Source organism: Rhodnius prolixus, unplaced genomic scaffold (genome assembly GCF_049639745.1).
Source record: "Rhodnius prolixus isolate KJV_2025 unplaced genomic scaffold, Rpr scaffold_2, whole genome shotgun sequence".
In the NCBI taxonomy this organism is placed as follows: domain Eukaryota; kingdom Metazoa; phylum Arthropoda; class Insecta; order Hemiptera; family Reduviidae; genus Rhodnius; species Rhodnius prolixus.
This window is the reverse complement of record NW_027411592.1, coordinates 172,827-197,761: the sequence shown is the minus strand read 5'-3', so window position 1 is coordinate 197,761 and position 24,935 is coordinate 172,827. Positions and strand designations below refer to the sequence as shown.

Sequence of the window (24,935 nt, the reverse complement as noted above, 5' to 3'; positions counted from 1 at the left end):
CTCATCTGAGTTTGAAATGGATACTGCAGTTCGTAAACTGCATTGCATTGGTCTGTTACATATCTACTGGAAACTCAAGGCACAACGATTAGTTTCCGAGATTGCCTGCTTTTAAAATAAATTTTTGTAATAGTGGAGTTAGGCTCATATTTTCGAAAAATAATTTTCTGTAATAAACTTTTTTCAATTACATGGATTCTAGAAGATTTTTAATTTGCCACGTAGAATCCGCAATGTCATGAAATTAATAACTAGATCAAATAGGTACATCTTTGTAGAGGTTCTAAGACGAATGAAATTGGGGATTGCGCATTTCCGGATTCAATGCCTGAATATACAGAACTTAAGGAATTGCCTGAGTAATTCTTTTATTTATGGCTGACACATTTAACACTGGAAAGCCTACCAGCATTAAATGCTTCGTAAATTCCGAATTTTACCTTACAGTAATTAGGACACTCACTTTATTAAGATTAAGGGAGTCAAGAAAACAAGTCTATTTTGCCAATAGGATCACGGCAAAATTGAACAGAATGAGATGGACACAACAGCCAAACAGCGGCAATAACAGGTATCATACTCGAATTAAATGAAAACTGCCTTTTTTACAATTAAAAGCCACATTCGAAATAAATAGTAAATAGAAGACAGAATGAAATAATCGATATGGCCAATTCCACAAAAGTGAATGGAATTTGCTGGTTTAAGGGCTGGGACAGTTGCAAACAACTTGTCACAATCATTAATAGACACAAGCCAATTATTTTGTTTTTAAGCAGTACCTCCACAAAATAGTACACAGTTACTCCAATGCGACTCCTCAGAGGATTGGTGAGTGTATTCATGAGTGCATAGAGCGTCGACGAAATTAGAAATAGATCCATTTCTCCTTGAGTCAAATTGCGTCTTCTACCTGATCAAGGAATTCTAAATGTTGAAACATAGAGCAGAAGGTAGAATTAAAAGTAACCCAATTAGGTATTTTGGAACTGTTAATCGAAACCAGCCCAAAGGAAGTTTTTCTAATAACATAACCTACATACAGAGTAGCTGGTCTACATAGGAAATCTGTTAATTCAAGCTAAGTTCTTTCAGACCAACCAGAAACTTATTTACCAATAAGAAATCATTTATTAATTTTAAACCCCACTTGTTTAATTTGTGCCGAATCATTATTTAAGTTTTTTTTTTTTGCTGGAATGATATGATTGAAGAAGTTAGAGAAATAAAGCCTCCTCTGTTAGATGAATCTTTAATCGTTCCGCACTTCGTCTAATGTACCTCCACCAACAATACTTATTCCTAGCTCAATTCCATCAGAGCTTGTTTTTTCAGTCGCTACATCCAGAGGTACTTCCTGGGTTATGGCGACACTGATAATTAACCAAAGGTCAATGAATTGAGAGCTCCAAGTAATAGGTATAGTGCGCACAGAAAGGGATATAAAATAATTCAAAAAAGAGATTTCACAATTTATTTCTTTCCTTTAGTTTCCTTACATCAAACATATATGTTTATTACAGAACACGTCTATTCTATGCACAAAATATAGGTATACATGCAAACGTAAGCTGATTACCGGTTCCCGGTTACATTATCCCTTACCTGTATCCACATATTATATACATTGTATAGGAAGTTCATACCATCATTATGCAAGTTTTTCCGACTCAATTAGCTACGATACGGTGCTTGTACCCGCACGTTACATTGCAATTAGCTAAAGACTGTACAGATACGTGACAATACTCCACAGAGCATACCAGCTTAGTCTGATTTCTTAAATTTTGTTAATCACTCTTCTCATCTTATGTCCGAAGTTCCGACTTTAAAAAATTTGGCTGCTAATAATAACTTCAGATTAGCGAGCTCCCCTTATCTGTTGGGAGAATTCGATACTAAATTTTATAACGCCACGTTCTCACTCTCTCTCTCTCTTAAAATATATATATATATTTGAACACCAGAATAATATGGAGCTGTTCTTTTTTATGAGTTCCATTCTATTTTGTTTTTTCCTAAACAGATGAGGAGAGTTTTCCACATGACATAGTAAGTCGCAGCTTTTTCGAATCGTTAAGGTGAAGCACGAATCAGACATTCAAGCCTTTAACAACTAACTGTCTAGTAAAATGAACTCTTAAAGAAATTCTTATGGAAGCTGCTTGCATCATTTACTGAAAACAAATTTGTATTAGTGCATGATAATTGTGGCCTCACGTCGTTCGAATGGCCACATTATATTCAGCAGGTAGGAATACTCTTATCGTACTGATTTGGCAAGCATGTTTTCCGTATAAGGACTTGACAAAAAACACAAGGGGATAACTGAGAAACAAGAAAAGGCATGGTTGGTAGTCTCTAACTCCTAAAACATTTCCGAATAATCAATTTTGCCGCTTATTATTCGACAGCAAGGTGGCTTAAGGCAGTATTTATGCGCAGAGTTGATGTGCGCTGTTTGGAAGAAAACATTAATAATGATCAAAAGATCTTAATTTATAGCAATAACGTTTTTTAATATTATTATTAATCTACATAGATAATCTATAAATAAAAATATATTTGGATTTTATCCAAACTGGGTACTATAAATACTGAACCGTACATTTTATCTTTGAGTCTATATAGTTACAAATTCTAAAGCAGTTTGTTATTTGTGTGAATAGTACGGATATTTAATCTTTTTTGCGAATAAAGGAACCCAAACAGTTCCGCAATAGTTACTGCCCAAATTTTGCCAACATACAAAAAATGAAAGAGAATTGTTTAAAATACAACTTGAAATATAAAGAAAACATGAACAAAGGAAATAACGGTTACTTCGATAACACTGGAAATAGTGCAATAGCGGAAAGGTTAATCACCTTTTTAACTTCTAATGTTGATATGATTTTGATTTTACTTCTTTTCTTTTCTTTTTACAGTAGTAAAACAAACCAATATTTTCAAATTAAATTATCTCATCTATGGAAAATTAGACTTACTATGGAGGTTAGGATCCAATTCAATACTAAATATTACATAAAAAAATTATTTAATTATTTAATATACTAATTATTTCTAATTATCAGATCAGAAAAGGTAAGGAAGGATAGGATAACTTTATTCACTGGTTTTGTAAAATGAAATAATTAAAACTCGAATTATCTGTGTATTTCCAAATTGTCGAATTGAACAAAACAGATTGGGGTAAAATATAATACATACATGCATATGTACATATGTATGTAACCTAGTGACTACTTTCCTAATTGATTTCAGTGCTGAAAGTACGATGTCGCAAGAAATACTTTCCCAATTAAGAACAATCTAGTGATGACCTATTTTCTTCACTACTGTAAAAACAAATCAAAATCAAACTAAACCATATCAACATTAAAAGTTAAAAAAGTCATTAACCTTTCCAGCACATTCTACAAGTCAGAAGCCCTACTACAATTAGTAATCACTTATTTCTTTAATAGACAGATGAAGTCCTTCACATTCACACTTAAAGAAATAAAAATATACGTCATATATATTTAACGTTTCAACCAATTTAAAATTTCAAGAAATTAATAATAAACCTACATACGAGTATATTGACAATTCTAAACGTACACATTAAGAACATTAAATAATTACAAATTAATGGAAGACAGTGTACACATTATACAACTATATGATTTTGAGGGCACCGCTAATTCAATTAAATCTAATTCAAAAATTATTATTGGGGTTAAATCAATTTATTCACCAAGATTGTGGCAAACTTTAATACCACAAGCGAATTCTAAATGGGTGTATCATTTAACAGTTAGAAGTTGCAAAGACTAATTCATTAAGAAACTGAGATCGATTAGAACTTAAGATTTAGTTTATTTACATAGTGCAGCATCAAAACAGTCAACTAGATATCTACGCTTGAAATTAAGACAGCATTTAAAGAACAACATTCAACTTTTACATACTGGGTATAATAAGACACGCCTCTCTTAAAACTTACTAATTCAAGAAAAATTCAATATTGTTCAAAAACTGTGATTAGAATAATGTGTGGTTTCATATTTGAACAAATTACTTGCACAATACAATTTCCTTAACAAAAATATACAATTTAAAAAGTATAAGGGCTGAATAAAGGACGAAAGGTAACCAATCGGCAAGCACCCTATTTCATTCATATTTCAGCCATTTAGAACAATTCGAAAAAGTTAATGTTTTTTACTTAAATTTGTTTCTAATTTTTTTCCCCCTCGTTATGATTTCTCTTACTTCTATTGGGACTTTCTAAGTATTTTAAACTTTTGCTTTTCATGAATCCTCACAGAAGACGTTAGAAGATCATAAAATTACTTTTGGACATTTTATACCAATTGATGTAATTAGAATTTATTTAACTTCACCGATTCTTTATGTTGTTGGTGATTTTCATGTATATTTTGCAATAGATTACATATAACTTATGTATTTTTTAATTTATGATGTTAAAATATTAATAAAATTAATAGCAGCTTCATACACGGTTAGCGTAATGGACTCCCAAGCGGAGGTCCCGGGTTCGCATCCAGCTGCTGACTCTTAGATTTTCTCTTCCTAGGAGCTTCTTACAGCTCACTGTCCGGTGATGGACAGTGTTGTCTGTAACGAGAGAACACTGTCTTGAGGCCGGCAGTGCACCGAAAAAAGCTCCGGGCGCCAATAAACTTAGATGTTGACACGCCTTAAATCATAAAAAAAAAATAATCAAAGAAATTTTAACTTTGATTATATAAATAAAAAACTTTTTCGACCAGGCAGACTTAATTGCCAAGCTAAATGAAAACTTGGATACCAGATGATTTTGGTTCCTTTTGTCGTTTGATCAACCTTCACATTAGAAATTTAAACTTAAAAGTTTTTGTCAAGGAGATTTTTGTGCCTTTTGGATAGATTTTTCTTGGTGTTTGTTTTGTAAACAATCTTTGCACATCTAATGACATAAATTTTTCAAAAATCACGAACAATTACGCTGATTTTACAGGAATAGAATGTTTCTCTTAATGTCCCATAGTTCTAGACACGCATACATTACATTTGATATCAATGTCGTAAATTTCCAGAATCATAACCTAATTGACTTCTTAAAAATGTATCAAATAAAAGTAATAGATATGTATTTCTGTAATTATCATTCTAACATTAGAAATAATCGATAAAGATTTTTTTTTGAAAATTTCAAAACCTTAAAAAGTCAATAACAACACAGTTTATATGATTTAAGGCGCGTCAACATCTGAGGTTACTGGGACTCGGAGTTTTCTTCCTCCGGCCAAAGTTCTCTCGTTACAGACAACACTGTCCATCACCAGACAGTAAGCTGTAAGATAGGAGCTTCTTGGAAGAGAAAATCTAAGCGTTAGCAACTGGATTTACACCCGGGATCTCCGCGAGGGATTCCAATACTGTAACCTCATAGCATCCCTTCCCTCATCTTCAATATTAGTTAGTAATATTGTTCCGGGAATTTGTTGCCAGTTTTAAATAAAAAGTGACGCGGATTTTTTTCTTGATATAAAAGCTTTTATAATTTTCATCCATCATCATTCGTTAATTCATCTGTATTTTTACTAACTATGCTACTATCACGGGTCTACCAATTATACTTCCAGACGAGTCAAACCCCAAATAACGTTTTTAGCAATAAAGTAAGTAAAGGTAAATAGTAAAGTAATCGCCTATTTTTTCAGGCGGGGCTTAACGTCCAACTACCAATTAAGTGTCGTGGACGGAGGCGACTAGCAAACATACTTTACTGTAAATTACTTTTATTAACCATTAAATAAAATCCAAGGCCTAAGACCGGGAATCGAACCCAGTACCACAATGCATATTAGCTTTGCAGGTCTCGCCTCTAACCACTCGGCTACCGTGGCGCCTGTTTTTTAGCAATACAAAGAATTATTAACATTGTGTGAAAGGAAATAGAGTTATGTTTCTACATAATAAAACATTCCAGAACAAACACACAGAAAATAGCCAAATCAATAAAATATATTCTTCATCAATCATGTGTTGCTTTCTTTAGTTGAACACATTACCCTGTGCCTTGCCTTGATGGCTTCTCACACCACACTGAATTTTACTTTGTATTTTGATGTAAAACGTTTAATAGTCCCTCAAAACTTCTCTTTTCATCTCTGCCTTTTACATGATTTTCAATGACTTTTTGATCGTAGCCACACATTCCTCAAACTCTGCAGTCTTCCAATTTTCCTCAAGAACATTTAAATTTGTTTATGTGCTGTAGAAATTTACTATTTCCTGACTATTTCTAGTAAAACATAACTTACGAGAATGGTTGAATTTTAAAATGTTCACACCCACACTCTTACACTCTCGCCAGTCTTGGAAATATATTTATTAGAAAAACAGATTAGATTATATGAGCTTATAAGCTGACCACATCTTAATAGCGAAATAGCCAACTTTTGACCCACAATCTTTTATTAAAGAGTTCAAAAAAATAATTTCATTATTTCACTTTTATCTGAATAATTTAAAGAGACAAATCCTGAGATTACAATCTTACTTTCAATTACATAATGATTTTGTTCCACGTTTTTTCTGAAAAAAAAAAAAAAAAATCATTTAAACTTCAATAATTTTTTTTTTTTAAATTTTGACAGACTATGAATGTGAGACCAACTTGTTTAAAATGGATGCACAACATGGTTGGATCCAAAAAACAAATTACAGTTAATTTACTTTATTCTTGTAAAAATAATAAAATATTATTTGACATTGATAATGGCCTCAAGCTTAGAAAGCAGTTACTTTCAGCGTAGAACTAAACTGAATATGTTAATAAAGGAAAACTGCACGTTTACAAATGATAGAAAGTTTGAGAATGATGAGAAAGCCATTGAAAATGGTAATACGTAAAATACAGGGATAAAAAAGACATGTATTAGACCAAAAAAGACCAATTCATCAATGAAGAAATACCCTTCAAAGGTGGAAATAAGATTAATGAGCGGACAATCGCCGCAAAGAAGGTACTCAACAAATCTCGCGATAATTAAAAGTATAATAGAAATGTTATAAATTCTTTCAATGTAACATTTTTTCTTCAAGTACAAAAAACGAGTTGGAAGTGCTGTAATAGTAATGAAGAGATCTAAGCAAACAAGTGACCTACTCCAGCAAACTGGATGCCGGCTATCTAGCTAGATGAGAATCTCGATGTTAGAATGAGAGGCTAGATGTGCGTGGAGCGGAGTCTACACGGGCTAGACGCTTGTGCAGGAGAGAAGCGGCGTGGACAGCCGTATAATTTCACTGCTGGGCACCTGTTTCTGCTAAGACACAGTCTGCGCACTTCCGCTGTTACCTCCACTGAGCTCGCTTTTTTCTTTCTCGTCGCAAGAATCATATAGCGGATACTCGAAGCAAAGGATACATTTCAGTGCTCTAGGCACCTCCATGTAGAATGCGGGAGGCATTGGTATAAGAGGTGAAGTTGATGATTTGTAGTAACGGTACTGCGGATTGCTGAAAAAATAAATTTAAATTAATAGCAAAATATGAAACTCATCCTCTCAAATATTATTATAATTGTTATTTATATAATTTAAGGCGTGACAAGATGTGAGAAAAATCTTAAGAGCTCTTTCTTATTTGAGAAAAACCCAAACAAATAAAAACTGACACTTCCACTGGGCTGATATTGAGCAAAAGTTAATACTTCGTTGCGGCATCTAAAGCAAATATCAAATTTTAATTATTTTTTGCCTCGGTTTTTCGTTTTTTATTTATACTTCTCAGCCCCCTCTCCACCAACAAACGCACAGACCAACTTTTAAAAATGTTTTTGAACTCAAGATCTCAAAAAAGGATATTTCTGAAGAAGTATCCTTTTTTGAAATCCATTTTTGAAAATTTCTATACTTACAACCACGTTTTACTGTTTAGTAAAAAAATAAAAAATACTACCTTCAGAGAATGTTATAAAAAGAGTCAGTGTTTCCATTAACGAAGATACCTTCGATTTCTCAATTGTTTTTGTTCAGTATATGTTACTTTCTTATCTCATTATGGTTAATTTGATTATAATTCAGACTTTTCTATGTTTAGAACGATATATATATATATATATATATGAATTATATTATAACGATATATATAAGTTACGTTCCGTGTAACGCCGAGGGTCTTTTTAAAAAAAGACTTCATTTATTTTACAGCAACAATGTATTACAACTTATGCTTTCCTAAAATTAAATATGATTGCTGGTTATTGCAATCAAACTGGTATAAGTTTCTATTGCTGGTACATGCAATAGAAACTTAGAACTAAGATATAAATTGATTATAAATTGGTTAATAAAGTTTATAAGTCCTTAAAGTAATTTACAACAAAATACCTGACAGAATACAATGGGTGATTGCGGTGACACTTACTAACACTGCACAGAGTATATGATCTTGACACTGACTGACTGACGGAAGTAACGGAACTCTCTGCTCTTGATACTTAACCTCTTTTATATTTAAATGAGGATGCTGCCTTCAGCAATCCTAAGTAGGTCGTGCGTCAGGGGTTTACGTGCATGTAACTTATATTAATCTATAAATCTACAAATATATAGATCTTATATTTTATATATGCAAAAAGTCAAATGACAAACTTATCAGGTGATGTGTATACTGGATTTACTAGGGCATAGGAAAAACAAAATCTTTCAGTTGTGCCAAATCAATATATGAATGCAATATTAAGCGGAGCGCCTTGAACACATTCCGAATATACAGAAAAAGTAGAAATCTATGCAGCAGAGTTATTTTTTACCTACTTGCGATACTTGAGGTCAGCCGACCGTTCCAGAAGAGGTATACCGGAAACAAACAGGATGATGAAAGTGGTAAAGAGAGGACTGGCTATAGCCACCCATTCCACTCCTTCTATTACATTCAGAGATACTACGAAGATGCCCCACCAAAGCAAGATCTCTCCAAAGTAGTTAGGATGCCTTGAAAGCCTCCAAAGACCTGAAAATACCAACAGAAATTTAGAAAAATAAAGGAGGTACCAAAAGAGGTTTGCTACCTAATTTCATGATACTGACCATCGTTACACCATTTTCCTTTATTCGCTGGATCTTGGTGAAATGAAAACTTCTGAAGATCAGCGTACGTTTCTATTAGCAGGCCACAAAAAAACATTCCAGTTCCGGCCGAATCAATTGGTGTCATTGTCTTCTGGGCTCCTCGCGCTATGGAGTTGTGCGGAGCATTGATAAATATGACCGGAAGACTGACAATAAACACCCAGACTGCCTACAAAGATCAATAAGATAGTTATCTAATTAGTTACAATGTTACAAAATATTTAAAATATTAGAAATATCAATATGCTGCGCGTTTTCTACCTTATAACTTAAAATTAGGTTGTTTACACAGCTGTTAATTATTATAAAGAAGGATTTTATAGGAAATTTGGGAATTTTATCTTTTCTAGAAAAAGAGAAAAATATTGTCAAAGTTGGGTGTTTTTCAACGTTACGCTTTTTTTTGCAGTTTTTGACGATCAACCCTTATACAACTGTCCTACCGTCCAGTTTTAATTTACTTTTAATCTTAAACACAGTGTCGATTATGGGGCCAGCTGACCGGCTGCTTAATACTACAACAGAGCTTTCTATCTTGCAATAAAGAACAGGCGGAAAAAGTCCTTTGTAAGATTTCACAAATATTGATGGCAGCAACAATAAAATAATATCCCGTAATTAAAATAATAGGTAAATTGATTGTCGGATATTGGTCAGGGTAGAAAATAACATCTTATATTCGTGCCAACGTTTCGGAAATATTTATTCTCATCTTACGGCTACATTTAAAAGAACATAATTACAATGTGTAAATCTTAGAAATTAATTGCCTATCGTCTGTATTTAATCATTTTTAGTCTAGTTTAGTTTTAGTGATTGACCCATTTTTTTAAACCCCTGTATCTCGAGATACAGCATCCAACTTTTGTTTTTCAAACCAAAACTTTGGACTCTCACGTTTTGTTTGTAGCAGTACTTATGGTGCAAAGTCAAGATCTAGGCAGGCTAGAGTTATTTCAGATCATGGACTGAAGCCAAGGGATTAAGGTTACTGTACACTTAATTTTTTAGATATCCCCACAAAAAATAGTCCATTGGGGTTAAGTCCGGAGATCTAGGTGGCCATTGGATCAAACAATGAGTTCCTAAGCACTGTTCATGGAAATTTCTGTCCAGGTAACGTCGAATAACTCTCGCATTATGTGCCGGGCAACCATCTTGTTGAAAATACATATCTAGCCGACGTTGTAGAGAAACATCTTCAAGCAGAACTGGCAAAATGTCTCTTAAAAAAAGTGAGATACCTTTTATCAGTTAAGTTCTCTCTGTAGAAGTATGGGCCGATTAGTTGATTTCCTAAAACTTCACACCAAACGTTTGTAGAAAAAACAACCTGAACGTCGAATAACTCTAGCCTGCCTAGATCTTGACTTCTTGACCACCATAAGTGGCTGCTACAAGCAAAGCGTGGGAGTCCAGAGTTTTGGCTTGCCTATCCGTTGATGGTGCCCAGTTTGAACAGATTCTTTAAAAAAAATAACGTAATTTTGACAATAAACTGAACTTTTTTTTCATATTTTTAATTACCATAACTTTTGAAAAACCTAACCGATTTCAAAAATTTTTTTTTGTTATTTTAGGAGCTCAAATACTATAAAAATATGCAAAAAAAAAATATAACTTTCCATTTGAAAAACAAAAGTTGGATGCTGCATCTCGAAATACCGGGGTTTAAAAAATGGGCCAATCACAGAAAAGAAATTAGTCTAAAAATGATTAAATACGTGTTTTTTATTTTTTCGAAATTTCCCGCCGTTTTAAAAAAAGTGGGTGGAGCATATAACTTTGGTCACCCTGTGTATATATATAGTTTTACTGAAATTTAGAACTGTGAGTACGATTGCTTCAGCATTAAGCAAATAACTGATACAATCCTTAACAAAAACTTACAGTTTAAAATGTTAAGTATAAGGGCTGATTAAACGCCAAAAGGTACACAAATCAGCAAGTACCCAACATTTCATTAATACTTCATTGATATTATTTAAGTAATTTTACCGCATTAATTTTCATTAATATTTTTTAAGAATTTATTAGATGTCACATACCCTTATGCTGGCCATTTTCATCTACAAAATATTTGTTCAAGTAGCACACCATTTAACTTAGATTGACTGTAATATCTATTTATCTATAATAATCAAACTATTGATTACAGGTAAAAAAGAGAACGTTATAAAAAATAAAAAAATATGAGGCTAAAAAATTCATAAAATTTTTTAAAAATTGCTTACACCAACATTCATCAATGATTTTATTTATTTTTATTTTTAAATAAAAATCGTCGGTTTAAGTTCATTCTTCGATTCAAGTAATTGTTATTTTATGTAGTAGTCAAACGTTTATAATAATAGGTAATAAATAATCTGGCTTTATCGCAAATAATATAGTTTTCTTCAATTACATTCTCCATCTAGGTGTTCTTCCCACAATGTTGTGTATATGTAATATAAAATAAATAAGATATGCATATTTTTAGGACAGCTAATTATTCCAGTATTTTACCATAAGTAAAATTAGGGGAACTAAATTAAATTACAATTGAGAAATGAATAAATAATGTTGAATAATCTACTTGTTATTAACTGTGTGTTATTTGTCCTCACGAATATTTCGGTAAGACGAATTCAAGACTGAAATATTGTTTTAAATCCTCCGTGATTCAAATTTAAACAGTAGCCGACTCTAAATTTGTCTTTTTCTAATTTAACATGCATGTATATGTGACAACTTCAGAATAAAGGGCACATTAAAGAGAAATCAGAAGAATAATTTGAAATAGAGTTAAAATAAAGTACCTATTTATACCAAGATATAATATACATTTTATAACAATTATAACTATTATGAATGAACTGGCCAGCATAAGGGTATGTGACATCTAATAAATTCTTAAAAAATATTAATGAAAATTAATGCGGTAAAATTACTTAAATAATATCAATGAAGTATTAATGAAATGTTGGGTACTTGCTGATTTGTGTACCTTTTGGCGTTTAATCAACCCTTATACTTAACATTTTAAACTGTAAGTTTTTGTTAAGGAGATTTTTGTACCTTTTGGATAGATTTTCCTTTTTGTCTATTAGCAAAGTTACGTCTGCTTTACAGATTTTTTTAATCACTATAACAGTTATAACAGCTATTCTATCATTATAACCTGATATGGTGTTAAATCGGAACCGTAACTACCACTGGAGAGATCTTTTTAAAGAATGGTTATAGTTGCGGTCCCCAAACCATCCTCAATAACCATTTTTTTGAGAAAGCGTTTTGAATAAAATAGGAAGGTATTTTTACGTAAATAGCAAAATTAAACTGCGATTTCAGTACTTCCTTTTAAGAGGAGCAAGAAAAATAAACTGCGATTACAGTACTTCTCCCTAAAAGGCAAAGATTTTGAATCGAACGACAATTCATTGATGTAAATCGGTTCACTCATTGATAATTTTAACGATTGCAGTACTTCCTCTTAGTAGTGTAAGAGCATGATGGCACTTCACAGCCATGTAGAGGAGCTTTAATCACTTCTTCGTGCTAAATTTTATCAAAATCGGACTAAGCTTTGTAGAAATATTAGTAATAATAGTTTTAGAAAGGGCCTTATTTGGGTGGGGCAAACTTCCCTTTATATGAGGCATAGCGTCGAGACTTTTAAAGTACAAATCTGTACAAAATTTTGATTCGAATGACACTTCATTCATGAAAATCGGTTCACGTGTCGATAATTTGAAACGATTGCTATACTTCCCCTTAACAAGTGTAAGAGCAGATCGTCGCCTTATTGTTACGTAGGGGAGCCCTAACCCCATCATCCTACCAAATTTTATCAATATCGGGCTAAGATTTACAGAGTAATTAGTAATAATAATTTTGGAGGGGGCCTTACATAAAGGGGGCTAACTCCTCTCCCATTCGATGTACAGCATCGAGACCCCCAAAAGGCACATCTACATAAAATTCCGAATCGAATGACACCTCATTCATGAAAATCGGTTCGCGCGTTTAGGCGCTACGTTGTTTACAAAAAAGGTAACAACAACAAGAACATTTTTTGAAAAAGCCGTTTTTGCTCATTTTCGGCAACTTTTTTCTCGAAACCTATTAGATCTGGGTGGTTGCAAAAAAATTACAGCTATAAAGGAGTGTTTGCTCTATATTTTAAAGAAAATTTGGAAATTTTATCTTTTATAGAAAAAGAGAAAAAAATTGTCAAAGTTGGGTGTTTTTCAACGTTACGCTTTTTCGTGCAGTTTTTGATGGTCAACCCTTATACAACTGTCCTACCGGACAGTTTTAATAATATTAGTGGAGTTACCATCCATTGGAGGCTGTTCAGTGGATGATTCCTTGAGAAACATCAGCCTTCTCAGGGTGAAAGAAAGAATGTACTGTTCCCTAGCTAAAGTAGAAGTATCTCTTAGTAAGGTAAGACGAGAGAATTAATTAAGTAATAGGAGTGAGTAAGAATGTGTCAGCACTGTTTTCGCTTCCGAGAGGAGGCGATGATTTCTAATAAACGGTTACTCTGATGGCGAGGTCAAATATTTCGAGAATCGAGTATAGGGAGAGTCGTTCAAGACGTAGTTTCTTAAGAATTTTTCCCATTAGTGGTAAAAGACTAATAGGGCGATAAGAATTTTTAAGATGGCGAGGTTTGTTAGGTTTTGGAATAATTTTTACTAGAGAAAATTTACACAAATAGGGAAGCAAGTGGTTCGGATAACAGAATTATATACATATATGTAGATTTGAGAAAGACTAACATTTTTAGAATAAGTTAACTTAAGCCGTTTTTTTTTTTAAATAAAATAAAATATACCTGGAATGTCCAAAACACCGCAAACCTGATCACATTACTCCTTCTGCTATCAAATCTTGCATCCCTACCAATCTGCATAATTCGGTACAGCAAGTATCCCGAAAGTCTGACTCCCCATAAACACACGAATCCTGTCACCATCAGCTGTCGGTTGTCGTAAGGCTGTAAACAACAAACAATTTGGGCTGAAATAGTATAACTTCCTCTTACGCAATTCCTTCTTTCTTCTGCCATTCTAAACGTTGTTCGAAAACTTGTAATTTTAAAAATTGGCGATGAGATCATATTGTATCAAAACATTACTCCCACATCAGAAGTTACAGAGATAGGCGACGTGTGGGTTTTTGTTTTTAAAAATTAGTTGAGAAATTCGTTTATTAAAAATATAGCTTACTATCTCTTTTTGCTAGATTATGTCATTTTAAAAGTAAATGAAGGAGGGCAATTTTAGCGAGAACAGTTTCTAAGAAGACAGTATTGCTGATGGGGATACGCGGCAAGTCAAAAAAAAGAAAAAGCAGAATATGAATGTTACAGAGTCATACAGAAAAACTAAAGAAATTATGGTTGGAACAAAAATTCAAGGCGCTAATTTAGTTGTTACCAAGTAGAGTGCTCATGGTCAAAAAAAAAGTTGAAAAAATTATAACTTTTCTCATTTAGATGTGATCGTCACTATAGGTTTCGAAATGAAGTAACTACTCGTTCTTAAATGAGTATATGTATATTAATAAAAACAATAAAACTAGTTAAACAGTGAAATCTGGATAAATTTAGTTACTCTGACGAGTGGATATGGGTGTGACCACTTGTTAATGATGACATGTTTATAAACTATGAATTAGAACAGCAAGTTCTCAATTTGAATAATTTAAATTTTTCTATTCAATTATTGTTTTCAAGCTTCACTTCAAGTGAATTTCTTGAAAAATTGTTGAAGCACATCTGACCAAGATTGTTGGGAGGGTACAGGGTTAGATGGGCTGTCCCCTCAATGTTTCCTGATGGTTCTGACGTAAAGCAAGGTTGTCTGTTTGGTTTGATAATTTTCTTTATATTAAAAACATTGAGGAATATTTGAATGGTGTCAGGGTTCTGATGAGCATAAAAATATTGAAAGATTAGCATAAGATAATGACTTGATGCTTCTCGCTTTTGAGCCCGCCTTTGCGACAAATAATAAATTCATTAGCTAATTATGTTCAATTATATTATATTATTAAAATAAATTTAAAGATATCCATATTCAAAGATAAAGGCAAGTTATATAAAAAAGAAAAATGGTATTTTGATCGGAAAAAATACTCAGTTAACCGCAATAAATACTTAGACAAAACGCTTACCTCTAAATTAAATTTATGACAACCTAATTTAAAAAACTTGAATAAGGTATTAATATGTTGAGGATTAGCTTTTTGATGAACAGTGGTTTCTCGTACAGTGTAAAAATTAGACTGCTCAGCACCATTAGCGTTATACCGTTCTATGGCGTGTTACAGGCTCAAGTTTGCGGTGGGACAACTCGAAAAAAATTAGAAGTCTTTATTAGAAAGTTGTTTAGTCTTGAATTAATGAATTTAAAGGCAGGACCATAGACTACCTACAATTACTGCAACTCATCTATTTGAAAAGGGTATATTTTGGACTCAATGGTTTAGATAAATTGCCGGAATGACCTTGAGAAAACAAAAAATATTTCTGATTGGCCAAGAATTATTCAATTACTTCACAAAGCGGGGTAAAATTAGAATTTATAAAGTCTTGGGAGAACATTAGTGTCCAACTCTTTCTCTATAAATAGCTATCTCTTGTTCCGTAATAGCGTCATTACCTGGAGGTGCCTTATCATTACAACAGATGAAATGGTTAATGAAAATCATGGAGGTGTATTAAAATTGGGCCCACCTTACCATCCCACAAAATTGAGGTAGTAAACTGAATTATGTGGCGAATTATTGAAGGATATGGTTCACCATTTTCTAACGATCGGTGCCAGATTGTGTGTACAACGGTTGGAACACTTGTGCCAACCCCATTTTGAACGCCAAGAAATGATATATTTTTTTATGACAGGGATTGGCTAGCATTAAACAAATACTGCAAAACAGCATCCGTTATTTTTTTTTCCTCTCTCTTTAAATGATTTAAGGCGCGTCGACATCTGAGTTATTGGCGCCCGGAGCTATCTTCAGTGCACTGCCGGTCTCCAGACAGTGTTCTCCCGTTACAAACAACACTATCCATCACCGGACAGTGCGCTGTAAGAAGCTCCTAGGGAGAGAAAAATCTATGGATCTGCAACTGGATTCGAACCAGGGACCTCCGTGAGGGAATCCAAAAAGCTAACCGGATGGGGATCGACTAAACGTTCCAACTCTCTACTTATCCAGGCTTTACAGTCAAAAATACTACAAAAACTACATTGTTTTAGTACATGGTACAAATTACTTTTAATCCAATTGGAATCTTTTCTATTAAGCCCATATATCCAAAGTTCAAAGTAACAATCAGCAAAATAAACAAAAAATTATTTGTGAAATACAAAACTAAGCTTGGTTGAATCAAATATTCTTTCGTACTTACTGGTTTGAAGTTTGCTTGGCCCAATAAGAATGTTAAAACTGCAATTATAATAAAATTCATGCCACCAGCAAAATCTGTTAATTTATCAAATTGGAAGTATGCCGCAATCGAGAAAAATATAAACTGCATTGATACGGTTACTATTGCACTAATTGCAAGATGACTTTGATCAAATATATTTACCACCATTTTTACCACCGAATCTTTTTTAAAAAAGATAACAGTAACAATACATAAAAATAACACAATTTAGAAACAAACAATTAGACGAAATGCTGATAACCAAATCGCCCAACGAAACATTTGGATTCCCAACTGATAAATTAACCATAACTGACTCTTGAACGTACACACTCCTAATACTAGTGATCCGACGACCATCTAGCAGAAAGCCGCAACATCCACAACAGAAGAAATGCAATGCTGCCAACCTGAATCCTCAACCACAAGTACGATGTACTATCAAATTTTAATAGCATCTGTCAAGAACTCATTTGTACGAACCCTTAAAAAAATAATATGAGTAATTATTGTTAATTTCTTTACTTAAGAAAATAAGATTTTTCTATTTTTTGATCAAAGCACACAAAGAATGCAGAGCATCTGCATTCCATATTTGTATTTTATAATTTGATTTTGTACGAATTATAATAAAATGATGATTAACTTCTTAACAAAAACTCCCAATTTAAAAAATTAGGTATTAGGTTCTTTTTTTTCTTACAAGAAGCTTCTTACAGTTCACTCTCCGGTGATAGACACTTAGACAGTGTAGAATGTAACGAAGAATCCTGTCCGTGAATTAGTGATACTTAATTCATAAATTCCAGCAGTATCGGTAGTATCAGCCAAAATTCACGACTGTGCTGAACATTCTAGCTAATTATGGTTACGGTTTTTTCGACCGTTGTTGATAGATGATTTTTTGGTGAATATCGAGGTGCGGTCTTAAATAAAAACAACTTTTATTGCTTTATACCAACGTTTCGGTAATTTTTACTACCTTCTTCAGGGTCTGTACAAAAGGAATATTACACTAATACAGATGAAATTAAAAACTAAAAAAATACAAAAATAAATAAAATAAAAATTATTTCTACAACATAAAATTAAATTAAAACTGTCCGGTAGGACAGTTGTATATATATTATATTATATATATATTATATAATATAAGGATTGATCGTCAAAAAGTGCACGAAAAAGCGTAACGTTAAAAAACACCCAACTTTGACAATTTTTTTCTCTTTTTCTATAAAAGATAAAATTCCCAAATTTTCTTTAAAATATAGGGCAAACCCTCCTTTATAACTGTAATTTTTTTGCAACCCCCAGACCTAATAGATTTTGAGAAAAAAGTTGCCGAAAATGAGCAAAAACGGTATTTTCAGAAATTGTTGTTGTTGTTCTTCTTCTTCTTCTTGTTGTTGTTGTTACCTTTTTTGTAAACTACGTAGCGCCTAAACGCGAGAACCGATTTTCATGAATGAGGTGACATTCGATTCGGAATTTTATGTAGATGTGCCTTTTGGGGGTCTCGACGCTGTACACCGAATTAGAGAGGAGTTAGCCCCCTTTATGTAAGGCCCCCTTCAAAATTATTATTACTAATTACTCTGTAAATCTTAGCCCGATTTTAATAAAATTTGGTAGGATGATAGAGTTAGGGCTCCCCTACGTAACATTAAAGCGGCGATCTGCTCTTACACTAGTTAAGGGGAAGTATAGCAATCGTTTCAAATTATCGACAAGTGAACTGATTTTCATGAATGAAGTGTCATTCGAATCGAAATTTTGTACAGATTTGCACTTTAAAAGTCTCGTCGCTACGCCTCATATGGAGGGGAGTTTGCCCCACCCAAGTAAGGCCGTTTCTAAAACTATTATTACCAATATTTCTATAACGCTTTGTCCGATTTTGATAAAATTTAGCACGAAGAAGTGATTAAAGCTCCTCTACATGGCTGTGAAGTGCCATCATGCTCTTACACCTACTAAGAGGAAGTACTGAAATCGTTAAAATTATCAATGGGTGAACCTATTTACATTAATGAATTGTCGTTCGATTCAAAATCTTTGCCTCTTTGCCTTTTAGGGAGAAGTACTGTAATCGCCCGTTTATTTTTCTTACTCCTCTTAAAAGGAAGGTCTGAAATCGCAGTTTAAATTTGCTTTTTACGTACAAATACCTTCCTATTTTATATAAAAAGGCTTTCTCAAAAAAATTGTTATTGAGGATGGTTTGGGGACCGCAACTATAATCATTCTTTAAAAAGATCTCTCCAGTGGTAGTTACGGTTCCTACTTAACACCTTATCAGGTTATAATGATAGAATTGCTTATTCCAAATTTAAAAAAAACAGTAAAGCAGATATGTAACTTAGCAAAATAGACAAAAATGAAAATCTATCCAAAAGGTACAAAAATCTCCTTAACAAAAACTTACAGTTTAAAAAGTTAAGTATAAGGGTTGATTAAACGCCAAAAGGTACACAAATCAGCAAGTACCCAACATTTCATTCAAGCTTAGTTGATATAATTTAAGTAATTTTGCTGCATTAACTTTTCCTTCACATTTTTTAGAATTTATTAGATGTCACAGAACCTTATGCTGGCCATTTTCATCTACAAAAAATTTGTTCAAGTAGCACTGTAGATTGACTGTAATATCTATTAATCTATAATAATCAAACTATTAATTACAGGTTAAAAAGAAAACGTTATAAAAAATAAAAAAAATTACGAGGCTACAAAATTTTAAAACTTTTTTAAAAAAATGCTTACACCAACATACATCAATGATTTCGATTATTTTATTTTTAATAAAAATCGTCTGTTTAAGTTCATTCTTCGATTAAAGTAATTGTTACTTTATGTAGTAGTCAAACGTTTATAATAATAGGTAATAATTATCTGCCTTTATAGAAAATAATATAGTTTTCTTCAATCACACTCTCAATGTAGCTGTTCTTCTCACAATGTTATATATATGTTATGTAATATAAAATAAATAAGTATTGCATACTTTTAGGACAGATAATTATTCCAGTATTTTACTGTAAGTAAAATTAAATTACAATTGAGAAATGAATAATTGTTGAATAATCTACTTGTTATTAACTGTGTGTTATTTGTGCTCACGAATATTTCGGTAAGACGAATTCAAGTCTGAAATATTGTTTTAAATCCTCCGTGATTCAAATTTAAACAGTAGCCGACTCTAACTTTGTCTTTTTCTACTTTAACATGCATGTATAAGATGTGACAACTTCAGAATAAAGGGCATATTAAAGATAAATCAGAAGAATAATAATTATTTGGAATAGAGTTAAAATAAAGTACCTATTTAAAAACGAAGATATAATATACATTTTATCATAAGTATAACCAAATAATATTATGAACGAACTGGCCAGCATAAGGGTCTGTGACATCTAATAAATTCTAAAAAATGTGAAGGAAAAGTTAATGCAGCAAAATTACTTAAATTATATCAACTAAGCTTGAATGAAATGTTGGGTACTTGCTGATTTGTGTACCTTTTGGCGTTTAATCAACCCTTATACTTAACTTTTTAAACTGTAAGTTTTTGTTAAGGATAGATAGATAAATATAATAAATATAATTTGGAAAGACTTACATTATAAAAAAAGTTTGTGAAGTTTAATGTAGAGCTACGAGTATATCATCATAACTGTTAAGAATTCACGGAATGCTCGGAAGGATTAATCTGAGAAAGGTACAAAAATCAGCAAGTATCCAAGTTTCCATTAACACTAATTTGCAATTTCGATCAATTAGGAATGTTCGAAACAGTTTGTGTTTTACTTAAATTTGGCATTTAGAATGTCCGGCAAATTCATTATTTCCGCATCGATATCTATAACATAGCTGGATAATAAGTGGCCCTAATTTGCAAGTTGAACTTCAAAAATTAAAGAAAAATTGGGAAATATTGGTTTGATGACTAGCAAATTAGCGTATTGCGGCTCTTACCACTGATATTTGCAAAAGAGCAAAATTATGCACATTAGTTAAAGTGTGGAAGAACTTCCAAAACGAAGTACACATTAGGAACATTTAGCTAGGATGACCAGTAAATTAATGCATTTATGCTCTAACCACGGAAATCTAAAGCAAAGCTAGAATTTTTCTATTTGGAAATCCAAAATAGAATAACACAGCTTAGCTTGCTAAAACATACTGTTTACTGACTCTTGCCAGTTAAGAAAAGCATTACGATTATGACAAATTTTCAAAATTGGCTTTTTCTGGTAATACTCGCTTTTAGAAACAACATAAGGCTAATCTTTACAATAGCTCCCCAGAGGCGTGGCCTGTTTATTTTTGGTGCATGCGCAGTACAGCACAGTTACCGTTGACTTTTTAAACTACTTCCCGCCAATGTTCAATATATTCTTTTTAAATTTCTCAACTTCCCGCTAATGTGCTGTATATAATTTTTTTGAATTTCTTAGCTATTTATGTTGAGCGCGCATGCGCAGTACACTTACTGCATAGTAACTGCTTCTTTTTCAACGTATTATCAGTTCCCGCTAGTGCCAGTGTGTAACTTTAGGTTCCTTTTTTTTGAAACTTCATAAAAGATGAGCGTTTTGAATTTACAGTTTTTCTTTAATTTAAAGCATGAATGTAGTCTGAGGGAGGATAAAGAGATGAAAGTTTTATCATTTTGAATAAGTGTTGGTTTAATTAGTAATAGATATGTAGGTCCGAAGTGTGGAAGTGAGATAAGTATGAAAAGGAGTCATTTTTCCATGGGCGATCAAATGAGAGCATTATTTAAGGGAGTGCATAAAGTGTAGAAACAGAAGGATAGGGATTGCATTGAATAAGGTAGGCTTCTTTTCTTTTGTTTTTCATGTGTCTGAATTACAAATTAGAGTTGTGTTAGTGGATTAGTGGGGCAGTGAGGGGGTTGTGGGGGGCGAAGCCCCCCATAAAAACAAAAAATAAATCAGGGGGCGTGGGGGCTAGCCCCCACAAAAAGGGGGGTGTGGGGGGCACAGCCCCCCACGAAATTTTTTTTTAAATAAAATTTTCAATCTTGAATTAATAATTCGAAGTGATTCTAATTCGCTGTTACCATATAACCCGCCAGATTTAAATGTAAATATAAAATAAAGAAATATTTTTATATTTACATTTGAATTTGGCGGGTTCTATAGTAACAGCGAATCAGAATCACTTCGAATTAGGCCACGCCTCTGGGGAGCTATTGTAAAGATTTACCCAACATAACATTAGCAATAAATATCTTTAGATTTTGAAGAATATGAAAGTTAGACCTCGAAAACTGTGTATGAGAAAGTCGTGTGAGTTTTCATACTAAGTTTTTCAGTTTTAGTTTTATTTTCCTACTGTACACAGATGAACATATAAGTAAAATATCAATTAGTTAAATTGGGAGGGGGGAGCAATAATAGAAATTGATTTTAATTGTAAGACAGACCTAAAGAAAACTGACAGAACGAAAACAAGACTTAATTTTTACAGATTTTTATTGTATAATAGTTTAAAAAATTATTAAGTCCTAATGGTTTTACTTCCCTGTATTAACTGTAACTGACTAGTAAGGTTCTTTTTGGCGATGAAACTGAAGTTGCGTTAAGCTATTGTATTTAGGCCCGTGTAGTATGTGTGATATAGGAACAAAAATATGATCAACATTCAGATAAATAAATTAACTTTTGCTTTGTTAAAGAACCGAACCGCTTCCTTGATCTCTCTTAGTTTTGTACCAAATGTTTTGACCAGGCCAACTAGTGTTACAAGTAAGTTCTACCATAGGGAAGTGAGTAAAAGTGTCGAAGCGAACTTACGAGCTGAAGATAAAATACCAGCTTCATATAACATTATCTATCGCGCCCCGCTAAAAACATACTTCAAAGTTACCTATTATACCACTTTTACAGGTCTTGCGATGATCATACCAGTTGTAGGTACATCTATATATATAAGCGGATTGGAAAATTTTCCAGTTATACTTTATAATACAGAAGTAGTTGGTAGCATTGGGGAACTGGGAGGCCTCTTTGGTGCTTTTCTTTTAGTGTCAACTCAAATTGGCTCAATTGTGTTTAAATATCCTTTACGAATATACAAAAATTCAGAGAAAAAACATTATATCGCGGTGTACCAACATATACTCCCTTGGAAACATAAGAACGAGGAATTTTCTGCTGGAGAATTGAAAAAATCTAGGAGTATAATGCCTTGGAGAGATAACATGTACGCTTTTCGTAAGAGAAGGGCTCTACTATTAGAAGATTATTTTACCAGGCCAGCAGATCTTGGTGAAATGTTAAATCCTGATTCTTCAAACAAAACTCAAAGTACATAGTTGATTATACAATTTTGTTTTGTTTTATTGACTGTATTACCTCTTAACTTATAAAGTGGATGTCAGTAACTCAAGGTGAGTTCGAATTAACTGATAGATTTTTTCATCATGTTTCTGCTAATTTTCTACTTAAATATGAAATAATACAAAATAAGCCAATTATATTGTCAAACTTAATGTTTGGTTGTAGACTTAATGTATTATCTCAGAAGTAGGCAATAAAATTATTAAAAATTCGGTTAATTAGAAAAGTTATTTATATTTGAGCCCGAGAGAATGAAAGTGGCGTAAGTACATTTTTTATTGAAGTCAAGGTAACGACAGCTTATTATTCTACAGCAACTTTTGTTTAGAGTGACAATGCAGTAAGTTCTTAGTGCACTTATTGGCCATCAGGCGAAGCACAAAATGTTTGTACTTAATCAACAGCATGAGTGGCGTAAGTCCACCAGATTGTTTCTTTATGACTGTTTTCTCGGTGAAATTTATTGTCGTGTGTGTTAATTAGTGAATTGTTACATGGTTTTATTGTTGTTCATTCTTTTTGGTGACTGATTCATTTTTTCATCCTATACATGGTTTTAGTTTACTGAAAATTAAATATAAGCCTTAGTGTTATTAGTTAAATTTTAATTTGGATTTTTTTTTTTAATTTATTTACTTTCACAACTGCAGTATATTTCTGCAATAAGTAAAGCTGATACATACAACATGATAATAGATGTTTCTGAATTCACCCTTTGCTGAAACTCCCAAAGAGGTACAAAGGTACAGAATCTCGGTGCAAGGTACAGTTAGGCTGGAAACATAGTGGAGCGGCGAGCAAAGCGGCGATGTTAGCGAAGAGCGAAGCGGCAAAAACAAAAACTAGAAATAGATAGAGTTGCTCTATCTTCGCTTTGCTCGCCACTATGCGCGGCCCCATATGTTAACTTCTGTTTGATTTCGCCGCTTTGCTCTTCGCTATCATCGCCGCTTTGCTTGCCGCTCCACTATGTTTCCAGCCTTAGGGACAAAGTAAGGAGCATTTGCGATTCGACGGAGTGTTTTTGACTGGATGGATTGAATTTTGTAGATATTGGAAGCTTTGGCTAAGCTCCAAAGTTCCATTCCGTAAGTCCAGGCAGGTTTCAGTATCATAGTGTAGATAAGTCGTTTATTCTGTAGTGAGGGTTTACATCGCTTGTCGAGAAGTCTAGAGATAAGTTTGAATCGTCTGTTCAGTTTATTGGGAGAGGGATGACTGTAGATTGAAGAGAATTGGTAGGATTAGTTGGGATCAGATTGTGTTGACAGTTTTTTTATTAGAATTGCAGTGCCCCCTATGGGCAGTATCATCAGAGTGATCAGTTCTGTGGATAGTGTAGTCGGTTATATTAAAATAAGATCTGCTAGTAAAATGAGTGATGAGTCTTCTGCATTTTGAAGCATTAGTTTATGAAATATGTAAAACCCTTATCATTGGTTTTAAAATGCCGTTGTATTTAACCTTAAGCCAGATATGCTGAGAATGACAATGAAGTAAGTCACATTTTCTAAAATTATTTAAAATCCCATAACATTCTAATATACAACAAAAAATTTGATTCTATGTAATAATAATAAAAACAAAAAAGCTATTTTTATTATCAATTTTTTTACAGAGCAAAACACAAAACACATTTTTATCACATAACTGCTCAAAATGGACTTAAGCCACTTTCATTCCCACCGACTCATTTGCCCTTGCTAATTCAACATTCTCTTGTTGATATTTATACAAATTGTCTGAACGTTACATTCATTTTAGTTAAAAAAATTATTTAAAAATTAATTTAATTAAACCCTATGTCTAATTTCATAAATTCTTTTGAACTTAAGATTTAAGTTTGCGAAAAAGATACAGTCCATTCCACTAGCCTCTGCTGGTCATGGCAAATCGCTACCACCTTAGTCCTGCTGCAAATTCTTAAGATAAGCTCACAGGGGTTCATATTGCTCTTATGCGAAGTATGACTCAAGCAGAGGTAAGATTAGCGCGGTCAACAGTTTGCTT

General features: G+C 32.9%; 1 protein-coding gene across 2 annotated transcripts; it reads right to left on the bottom strand.

Annotated features, from left to right (window-relative positions):
* Positions 1 to 1,460: 1,460 nt before the first annotated feature.
* On the bottom strand, positions 1,461 to 16,951 carry LOC141448651 (uncharacterized). Of its 2 annotated transcripts, XR_012455194.1 has the most exons (6): positions 16,537 to 16,951; positions 13,954 to 14,115; positions 9,090 to 9,300; positions 8,817 to 9,012; positions 7,163 to 7,515; positions 1,461 to 6,588 (listed from the first exon to the last, which is right to left on the bottom strand). XR_012455194.1 is itself a non-coding variant. In XM_074117147.1 (5 exons), exons 1-5 carry the CDS (start codon positions 16,723 to 16,725, stop codon positions 7,323 to 7,325), a joined length of 951 nt encoding a protein of 316 aa, XP_073973248.1. In that variant the 5' UTR covers positions 16,726 to 16,951; the 3' UTR covers positions 1,461 to 7,322. The 2 variants fall into 2 exon arrangements, 1 of the variants encoding a protein (XP_073973248.1); XM_074117147.1 differs by having other exon boundaries at positions 1,461 to 7,515.
* Between the last annotated feature and the right edge of the window lie 7,984 nt (positions 16,952 to 24,935).

Excerpts from the sequence above, each read along its gene's own strand:
- LOC141448651 (XM_074117147.1), bottom strand. The coding sequence starts at position 16,725 with ATGGTGGTAAATATATTTGATCAAAGTCATCTTGCAATTAGTGCAATA. Across the intron at positions 9,301-13,953 it reads CGGTGTTTTGGACATTCCAG|GCAGTCTGGGTGTTTATTGT; the intron begins GTATATTTTATT and ends TGATCTTTGTAG. Across the intron at positions 7,516-8,816 it reads GCTGACCTCAAGTATCGCAA|CAATCCGCAGTACCGTTACT; the intron begins GTAGGTAAAAAA and ends TTATTTTTTCAG.